Source organism: Chelon labrosus, assembly GCF_963514085.1.
Source record: "Chelon labrosus genome assembly, chromosome: 19".
NCBI classification, from domain to species: domain Eukaryota; kingdom Metazoa; phylum Chordata; class Actinopteri; order Mugiliformes; family Mugilidae; genus Chelon; species Chelon labrosus.
This window is the reverse complement of record NC_140352.1, coordinates 120,001-130,587: the sequence shown is the minus strand read 5'-3', so window position 1 is coordinate 130,587 and position 10,587 is coordinate 120,001. Positions and strand designations below refer to the sequence as shown.

Here is a 10,587-nt window from a genome sequence, read left to right as displayed (position 1 = left end):
AGAGTCGTAAAGTCAGTTTGTCTTCTCCATCAGATGTCTAATGATGAACAAGGCGGTCAATATATCACCTCTAAACTGTGGAAGGAGTCAGACCGCTACAACATCATCTACCCAACCTTCTCTGCATTAGAAGGGATTTCAGTCCTGCTGTCCTGATGGATGGATTTTACACTGTGATTTATTTAAAGCCCAAAACCTGTGGAAAATAAAACGTCCAATTTAGTCCGAGATCAGGTTGAGGGGTGTTCAAGTCCAGGTCACTGATAGATGACTGGAACCATTAACCTGAATTCTTGTTTGACCGGTGGATATCTGACCCAGCTCTCAGGCTGACGTTATTATAGAGTCTGAATCATCTTCTTCCTCCCAGTTTAAACCATCAGCTGATTTATTTCCTGTATTTGAGTCCGTTTGTGTTGGAGCATCCATGAACACTGTTCGCTCTGTTCAGTAGTCTAACAGCAGCAGATGGTGCGTTCAGGGTCACACTCTTCACTCCGTGACTGTTTCCCAGGAAGAAAAAAATATTCAGCTACACTTCATCTCTCCATTGACTTCCATGCATTCATACATTTAACATTTAGCCGGCTGGGGCCCTCTGGGGCCCCTAAACATTATTCTGCTGTCAGTCACCCTGAAACACGGCCAGTAATGAGATTCCATCCAAAACCAACCTGCAGCATGAGAGGGAAATCACACCTACACCCGCTAAATGATTGACAGCACGTCGTCCTCCCATAATCCCACGCTGCAGACACCAGAGACCCTCACAGACACAAGACTGTACCCCCCCCCCCCACCCCCCAAAAAAATTCTCACATCTGGTATTCAGAGTGAGATGGTGAAAAGATGAGAGCCGGCCCCGTCACCAGCGTCATCATCAGCTACAACCAGGCAGATGGAAAATCGAATGCTTTCTGAGAGTTTAAAGACAGAAGAGACATTAAAGTGACTGAAGATCATCGCGTTAAAATGTTCTCACACTCATCACCGTCCAAAGCTCCACTCAGAACAAAGACTCAGCAATAGGCCTTCAGGAGCGAATTTAAACCACTCAAGGTTAAATGATTTTATTATTATTAACACCTGAACCAAAAACTGAGCTAAAAAACAGGACATGCCACAATATGACTGTCTGAGGACACTGGTCAATGATTAGGTCAAAAACAGAAAATACTGGTATTTACAAAAGTGACACTCTTCAAGATGTGATTATTTAATCTTTTTCACCAGGTACCAATTTCATCAGGATGGTCTGTAACTAGCAGTCAGTTGGTCATACAGTGTTTTAACGTCTCTCAAAGGTCACACACTGAAAACCCATAAAACAACTGTCCAAGTGTGTTTGTTTGTTAGGATTCTACATCAACTATGCACCACATGGTGACTCTTTTCCCTGGGAAGTTATATGCATGAACAACAGTCATGTGGAGGAATCAATGTTTTTTATAGATTCTATAATGTGCACAATGGTAGAATGTGATGATTTGCAGGCTAAATAAAATATTCATAGATCGAATTGTGTGTACCCGAATCAAGAATGTGTTTTGTGTTTCTGAAATTATATTCAACTGCATAACAAAGAAACACTGAAAATATTTGTTCACAGTAAAATGTTGACTGACAATGTCCTTAGTGTTCTCTATGTAGTCAGATGATAATTAAAGAATATTGAGTTTAATAAATCCTCCATTCTACATGATATAAATACTTTGGATGCGTTTCAGAAACATGTGGATGTAACATGGCTTTGTCCTGGGTTAGAGGATGATGGTTGCAATGACACAAACTTAACTCTGACTATCAGGACATGTTGTCATAATCACTGATGTTTTAATCTGATGCTGCAGAGAAGAGACACAAACTCCTGTTACAACCATGAAGAAGTGCAGTTATTATAGAATTATGGCCTGTTCATTCAAACAGCCTCTTATTTCCACTGTTAATGTATTCCTTACATTTTATTCCTCATATATATTTATTCTTTATGTATTTTATTCCAGTGTCGGTTGTGGTTTTACTAAAAGCAGTCGCTGGTGGGAGATGAATCCAGTGTTTGTGTTTCTCAGCGGCTCAGTCTGACCCTGACATGTTTCCTGTTCACTGGACGCTGCCCAAGACACAGGAGACCTTCCCAGCATGCACTGCAGCAGCAGAGCCGCCGTAAAATCACCACTTCCCTTTTTAAAAGGCTGGTGGAGTCACATCCATCCATCCATCCATCTATCCATTCATTCGTCCATCCATTAATCCATCCATCCTTCACTCCACCCTTTCATCAATACCTATATCCATCCATCCATCCATCCATCCATCCGTCCATCCGTCCATCCATCCATCCATCCATCCATCCATCCGTCCATCCGTCCGTCCATCCTCAGCCTCAGAGCAGGGAGGGAGGGAGGAATGAAAATAATACTCAGGAAGAGAACGAGAGCAGAGGAGGAGGGGGAGGTGAAAAGAGGAGAGGAGAGCGTATGATTCCTCCTGGGACAGAAGAAAGGAGGGAGGAGGGGGATGAAGAGGAGATGGAGGAGGAGGAGTAGGAGGAAGAAGAGGTGCAGCATCACCTGGAGCAGATCAGCCCAGACTCCAGGAATTATTAGTATCATGTTATTAGTGGAAGAATTATTGACGTATTTAACAAAGATCTGATGTCAAACACAGGAAGCCACTGTCTTTACCCAGAGACATACGAGAGACAGTGGAGACACAGTAGAGACACTAGAGACAGTAGACACTGTCACAACTAAGACATAATTGAGACAATGAGATGCTGACATGATGACTTAACTTAATAATAATAATATTAATAATGTCCAATAGTGTCTGCTTACTAATAAATATTAATATACTCATCTCAATTTATTCTTTAGATTTTACTTCAGGACTAAAGGTGAAAACCAGAGATAGGGATGGTATTAAATCTTCAGACATTAGCAACACATTTATCAAAGCAGAGACTGATCAGTTTATAATTAGTTTATCAGTATTATCAGTTCCAGTTCAGTCACAGGTTAAAAGTCTAGTCAGGAAATGACATCATGTGTAGAACATGACATTTTAATGAAGTCCTTCTCTGCTAAATATGTATGTATGTATATACTGTATATAAGCTGTTTGTTCATGTATGTGACACATAAAAAACACGTCTGCATCCTGATGAGCTGGATGTGGACGATAAGACGACGTTACCTGTCAATGATGACTGGGTCTGACGGCGTCTCGTTTCTGTTCCCACAACTCTTCTTATCACAGCAGCGACTGAAGGAACAAGACAACCACAAATGAAAGGAGCACAAACACTGGACGACACCATTCACAGCTCAGCACAGGAACCATCTGGGTCTTTGTCTGGGTCTGGTCTCAGGGCCACAATGTCTAAAGGACAGTTTGAGATTGACCTTGTGTCCATGAAGGTTGACATGATTTAAATATGCAGATCCTTACGGCTAGCTACTATCTGTGGCTGCTATGGCTACCGCTAGCTGCTATGGCTACTGCTAGCTGCTATGGCTACCGCTAGCTGCTATGGCTACCGCTAGCTGCTATGGCTACCGCTAGCTGCTAGTTGCTGTACCTCCAGAAACATTCCCAGAGTCCATGATTCTCTGGTTCTGATATAAGGGTCAGTGACCTCCAGGTCCAGTTTGTGACCTTGTGTCCAGATGTTCTTACCTGCACATGATCTCATGCGTCAGCAGAACTCGACACATCTCTGGGTTCTTGTCCTGACCTTCGTAGATAATGGCCTAAAGCAGACAGAGAGGAGTTAGAGGAGGGTTTCTCTCCAGCAGCAGAAACGTCAAACATCAAAGCTGGTTTCACTTGCGTCACATTGACTCGTCTTTGGGACCACTCGGTATTAACTAGTTATTAAGTCAATATTAAATCATTATGACCCTAACCAGTTGATTAGTAATTATCAAGGTGTCATTTCCTAACGTTGTATAGAGAAGTTAAGTTTCTTTCTTACTACCTAGATCTCCAATGTGCCTGGACTGTTGGTTGATGCACAAACGGCCAATAAAGAACCTTGAACCTTGAACCTTATTGTTTACTTATAATCCTTAACTCATTATTAACTCATTATTAGCTAGTGTTTGCTAGCGTTACTAGCGTTATTACAATATTGTTCATTTTCTTTAACTGATTATTGACTTATATTTCATTCGAGCATTATTATTAGCTGTTCCTTTAAAGCAGGAAGTCACTGAGTCTGAAATGAAACATTAAGAAACATTTCCTCCTGAAGCTGAAGAATCTTTAACGATGCTATCAAGGCTAACGATGCTAACAGCAGTGATGAGTGTTTCACCAACAGAAACAGAAACAGAAACAGCGTGAAGCTGCTTCTGTTCACGATGGAAACTGATGAACAAAGACCAGAATCAAATACCTTCTCTGGTCGCCATGGCAACGACGACCAAAAATACACAATAAACAATAAACAACAACATAATAAATAAATAACAACAAGAATTAACAGCAACACATTTAAACAACAACAATAAACAATGATCAACAATGGACAAAAATAACCAACTACAACAAATGACAGAAACACAACAAAAATAAATGGCTAAACAAACAACAAACAATAAACAATAAACAATGAACAATGATCAGCAAACAATGAAATAACAACAATAAATAATAAACAAATAACAACAATCGATGTTGCAACAGGAAGTCGACATCAACGTCGCCCCTTGCAGATATTTCTTAGAAACTGAAAAACATCGTTTTTGTTTCTGTTTCTGTTTCAGTCAGCTGTTCGGCTCTTAGACATTTTTACTTGACACTGAATACACATTTCTAAAGTAAAATAAAAAATAAAACACATTTTGAGACTAAGCAGGCAGGAATTAATTTACTAATAAAATAAACTCTATTGATGAATGACGTTTGAGAGGAAGAAAAGGGAAAGGAAGAAAAGGAGGAGGAGGGTCTGTCATATAATAAAAACAGAAAACGTTTCAGGTGTCAAAAAGAAGTCGACCTGAAACTTCATCTGACAGCTCGGCCTACAGGAAGAAAACCTGGCTCTTATTTTGAAAGGCCTGTCTCTGGAGTTTTGTTATATCAAACTGATAGTTCACATTTTCATTCCCTCACATAACCAATCTATAATATAGAATATATAACTAATATATATAATATATATATAACCAATAGCCACCGATATATAATCTATAACCAATAATATAGAATATATAACACATTTTATAGTGTGTATAACAATATATAACCAATAATCAATAGTCAGCTCGTTACCTGTTTGGTCATGGAGTCGATCAGCCTGACGTACAGGTCCTGCTCCGTTCTCACTCCTGCACAGAATCATTCAGTTATTTAGCTGAAACAGTTTTAATGTGTTGAACCGGTGCAGAGGCATCGCTGTGTCCAGTGATAAAAGCAGCGCACCCACCGTTGCTGTAGAGCAGCTGCAGTTTGTAGTGAATGCCGTTATTGGTTTTCTCTCCGCTCGGCTCCTAAAACAAAGTGATGAAAAAAACAAGGTCAACCTGACGACACACGCTGAGGGAGCGCTTGGTTTCTAACACCTGACCCCAGCTGAGAGCTATGGAGTGTTTGTATTCTGTGCCCCAGCGTCTTCAGTTTGGGTTTGTCCAGATTTAGTGATTTAGAAAAGCCTCTCTCTCATTTATATTTCACTTACATTAGGTATAAAAAAATAAATGTGTTTTTACTCTGAACGGTGAGTTGGTGTTGGTGGCTGGTTTCTCACCTTCTCTTTCTCCACAAAGTCGACGTAGGCGGTGCGTTCGATCTCGACCGGCTGACCCTGGCGGTCGTAAAGCGCCAGCACAAAGTGGAAGAAGTTGGACTTCCTCAGGTTGGACGGAGGCTGCTTCTCAAAGTGAGCCCGAGCTAACCCCACCCCGCTGGAAGGAAGAGAGACGAATCAGTCCATTGGGATGAGATCTTAAAATGAACAGAAGCTGCAGCAGCATAGAAGCTGAGTGTAGGTCAGACGACAAACCAAGAGAAACTAGAAACAACAAGAATCACGGCTCAGAGAGGATATTTCAGCAGAGAAGGAGTTTAACCTTCTCTCTTCTTCACAATAACTTAAAACATCTGAGTGTGATGATTCATCTGGTTTTAGAAAAAGAAAACCTTTAAGGAATTTACTCCAACTTCATAAGTCTGAGAATAAATAATCAGATTTAATCAATAATGAAACTGTCCATGGGTCTTTCTCTTGATGTGAAGCCGTCTGAGTTTAAATCAAACACTCCTCAGAGGAAGAGGAGACGGAGTTTAAATCATGTGGAAGCATGTTTTTTATCTGAACACGTTGGTTAAAGCAGAATTTAGAACAAATATGACCACAAACACAAAGAATTCAAGAAAATAAAAATCAAACTGATCAAACTGTGAATAAGCCGCTCATAAGTCAAACTAAACTAAATGTTCTCTCCTCACCACAATCTGCTGCTTTTACTCTTTATTGAGTTCAATAAATTCACTGTTTTAATGTCAATGAAAAAACAGACAAAAATATTATTTCTGATTCTCTCAATTTAAACTCAAATAAAATTGAACCTGATAAACCTTAATCTATATATAAATAAATATAAAACAAATAAAACTCTGACACATCTGATTATTCTGCTGCTTCACCGGATTAAATACGGATTCACAGACTCTTTAAATGTTCAGCGTCGACTTTCATCTGCAGCAGAGTTTCTGATCATTCTGTAATAATGATAATAAAATAATATAATTCTAAAATAATATAATATTATAATGATAGAATAATGTGATATTATAAGAGATGTTTCATCTTAAATGACTGAAATTAACTAAATGAATAGAATCATTCATTTCTGATTCATTTACATTTTGATCTCAATATATTTTATCTACAATGATCATCACTCTAATTTATTTTACTTTTCTGTTGCAGGTTTAAATGCACATGTTTTCATTCTTTCACAAACTAAATTAAATCTTCAGAGTTGATGGATTTATTCTGGTTACATGAAACTTTGTGATTTAATAGTTTTTATAAATGAGAAATTTAAAACATTTAGTTTTTATATTTATCTGTTTCATTGTTGCTGTAAATATTTTTCCTGTGACGCGTCTGAAATCCATTCAAACCTTAAACTCTAACACTAATGTTATTATTAATTATCAGATAAATAATATGGAATCAGCTGTTTAACCCTGAATTATCTGTTTGAAACCTAAAAGATCTTCAATCAAACTTCAGGAAATCATTTTTATTTTGATGCTCCAGAAACATCACAAATATAAAAAGACTGAAAATGTTAATAACAAAGAGACGATAATAAATAAAAGAAGAAAAATTAAAAATAAAAGAACACAACTTAATTTTCTCTGAAATTGAGTCCTCATCAACAATTTGTAAAAAAATATTTAACGCTGACTTTGGACTCAAGGAACATTCTTACTTTTTTATTCTTTTCTTTTTGTTGCCACTCTTTTTTCTTTTTGACCTTCAGCTTCTGAAAACATCCTGATACATCCTGTAAAAATGTAAAATTCCTCCATCCTTATTTCTGTTGCATTTTTTCTTTATTCTTTTTTAAATAATAATTTAATAAAAAGTTTTTCCTGCAGAACATTTAAACAACATTTAGATTTAATGTCAGAGATGAAGCAGATTTTATTTCCTCCGGTCTCTGATTAAATTCAGGAGAGTTTTATCATCGTCAAAGTCTAAGTGTTGCCGTCCGTCCTCTGGGACTACAGCTCCCAGCATCCCTCTGGGGCGGTGCTGAGTTTACCTTTGAGCGGCTGTGTTGGCGTCCACCACGCCGGCCGAGTGCATCCAGGAGCGAACAGCCAGCGGCTCCTCCTTCATGTTGGCCGTGGCCCCGCGGGGCAGGTTGTCCTGGATTCCAAACATGTCAGGGGCCGACGCTACGACCGCCGTACCACACAAAAACACAAGAAGAAGAAGAACAGGCTACGGACTGAAAACTAAAACGCCTGGTCGACCATTGGCTTGGTCCACATCGTCTTCACTAATGTAGCAGCAAAGTGTGAAAGGAGCCAGAAAAAAGAGGAAAAGAAAGATTTGTTCAGGAAGAAGAAGAAGAAGAGAAGCGTTGGGTTTTAAACGTCTACTGAACTCTACTGAACTTCCTCTAGTTTTAGTTCAATTCAACTTTTTACTCAAAAACAAAAACAAAAATCCCTAAATTTTTCTTTTTCTTTTTGTTATTTTTGTAGAAATTCTCTTTTTCCAGCGCGGCAAGGAAGAAGGAGGAGGAGGAGGAAAAATAAAATCCTCAGAGGAAACAGAGTCCGGACGGAGAATCGAGCGCGAGTAGCAAAGAGTCTTTTTTCTTTTCCCCAAAGAGGAGGAGAGAGGAGGAGAGAGGAGGAGAGAGGATGGAGGGATGAGAAGCGGAGGAGAAACTCTCAGCCCTGCGGCCCCACAGGACTGGACGCCAAAACCCAAAAACCCCACGGGTCTTCCTCCATGCTGCTGACATCACCACAGGGGGTGGAGCCTGACCATATAAGGACAGGAGAGGTGTGAGAGAGAGGGAGAGAGAGGGAGGCTTAAAGAGAAGGAGGGGAGGGGAGGAGGCGGCCCTGGAACCGACCAACCAGAAAAACAGAGAAAGAGAGCCTTTGATTGCCCCGTTCTCTCTTTCTCTCTCTCTGAACTGGTTCCTGTTCTGGTTCCTGTTCACACCAGTGGGAACTGGCCAGGATTCTGGTCCAGCTCGACTCGATTCACACTGACTCCAGGAGGAGCTCAGGGTGGATGGAGGACGTCCACCAAACCAGAATCAAGACCCAGGAGTTAACCAGGACGCTGGTCCACAACTATGCAGCCAGAACCAGGAAGGTTCTCAGTGTCCTAGAGACGTAGAGAACCAGATGGTTCTGTCTCTGGAGGAGGAATGGACCAGGAAAAGGACTAAGGAAGATCTAGACGTTCAGAGTCACAACTGTTTGATCGAGCAGAAGGTTCTGATCATGTTCTGTTCATCAGGACTTAACCAACTTGACCCAGAACTTAAGAAGAAGGTCATCTTCATCTTCATCTTCATCTTCATCTCATCCAGAACCTTGTCTTTTTTCCAGTGAAGCTTTGTTCAGCTCAGGAGAGTTTCAATCCAAACATCTCGTCACTCTGACTGAAGGCTGATCATGTGACAAACATCACGTCATTAACTTTATTTAAATGTCAGGCAGTGAGCCTCAGGCCTCTGCTTTCACCAGTAGGTCGAAGAATGACTGCTCCAACAGGGGGCGCTGTTTTCTGGACCGGTCCACAGGTAGCACAGGTGAGTCTGCGTCTCCACAGCAACAGACCACATTTTGGTTTGTTCTTTGTTTTCCTGCGACAAACGTCCTGCAGCTTAAATCTTTATTTGACACCTCTGAGTCTGAGATACAGGAAGTGAGACGAGAAGTCTTCAGGGGGTGAAAGGCCTCCAAGGCTCTGAGGGGTGGACCGAGGAGGACGAGGAGGAGGAGGAGGAGGAGGAGGAGGAGGAAAGGAGGAGGAAAGGAGGTAATCCGCTTAAACCGAGGAGGAGGAGAAGAAAGAATGAGAGGGAAAAGAAGAGACAAAGGAAAGATGAATTTATTTCCAGAATTTAAAGTGAAAACTGGATGAAGGATAAAAAGAGGAGAAGGCGGAGGACGAGGAAAAGAAATGATAAGAAAGAGGACGTCTTTTTTCTTGAACCAAAATCAAACTGAGGAGGAAGATGAAGATCTGGTGAGTTAATAAATAAATAATAAAATTAAACTGCTGTAGTCCTGGTCACTCTGTAGGTTTCTGCTCCAGGTCTGGTCTGTAATAAATAGAAGATAATTCAGTGTAAAAGGATGAATAAATGAGCTGTCTGAGACTGATGTGAACTGCCGGAGGGAGGTAGGGGGAGGTAGATGGGTAAGGGGTGGGGGGATAGAGGGAGGATGAAGAGGAGGAGGAGGAGGAGGAGGAGGTATAATCTGGTTCCAAAGCTTCGTTCTTTCAGGACAAATCTTCGACCTGAAGGATTTAATTTATTTTAACTTTAGATGCATTTCTATTTTCTATATTTATTTGTGTTAATTTCTTATTTGAGGTTGAGTGTTTTTTAATTAATTGTTCCAGACGTGTCTTTTATCTGAGTTATGACGGCGGCAGCGTCTTTAAATGAAAGATGAAATAAAAACCTTTCAGTGTGTCCTGATCAATAAATCAGCTCTGATGAACCTGGAGTTAAATCTGCTGCTTTTCTCTCTCATCAGTCGTCTCTTTACATCTTTTCTTTTATTCTTCCCTGTAAAACAATAAAAAGTCGGTCATCGACCTGGAAACATCACATTTAACCTGAGCCTCAAATGTTTTACCAGATTTCTGGCCACCGCCACGTCAGAGATCCCCGTTAAACACAAAACATTTATTTCACCTACAAAACTCAAATTATTAAAAAACTAAATTTGCTGGTGAAGCTTTTTAATTCAACACTTCAGTTTGATTCTTATTGGGAATTATATTTTTTTATTTCATTAAATTCATTTAAAACTGTAAATTATGAAACTTAAAAACAATAAAGATTGAATTATTTTAACTGA

The 10,587-nt window shown here is 39.9% G+C and overlaps 1 protein-coding gene across 11 annotated transcripts in view; it reads right to left on the bottom strand.

Annotated features, from left to right (window-relative positions):
- The window catches only part of ebf3a (EBF transcription factor 3a), a gene marked incomplete at both ends in the record, with an annotated part of 34,865 nt that extends 26,959 nt beyond the window's left edge, over positions 1-7,906 (bottom strand). For 9 of the 11 annotated variants that reach the window (XM_084567516.1, XM_084567518.1, XM_084567517.1 and 6 more), the window contains 6 exons: positions 3,196-3,264; positions 3,679-3,752; positions 5,278-5,333; positions 5,432-5,495; positions 5,753-5,909; positions 7,785-7,906. In XM_084567516.1, the coding sequence (XP_084423642.1) occupies positions 3,196-3,264; positions 3,679-3,752; positions 5,278-5,333; positions 5,432-5,495; positions 5,753-5,909; positions 7,785-7,906 (542 nt within the window). The remainder of the gene's footprint in view (positions 1-3,195; positions 3,265-3,678; positions 3,753-5,277; positions 5,334-5,431; positions 5,496-5,752; positions 5,910-7,784) is intronic. The other 2 variants (XM_084567511.1, XM_084567512.1) reach the window with 2 other exon arrangements.
- Positions 7,907-10,587: the final 2,681 nt, after the last annotated feature.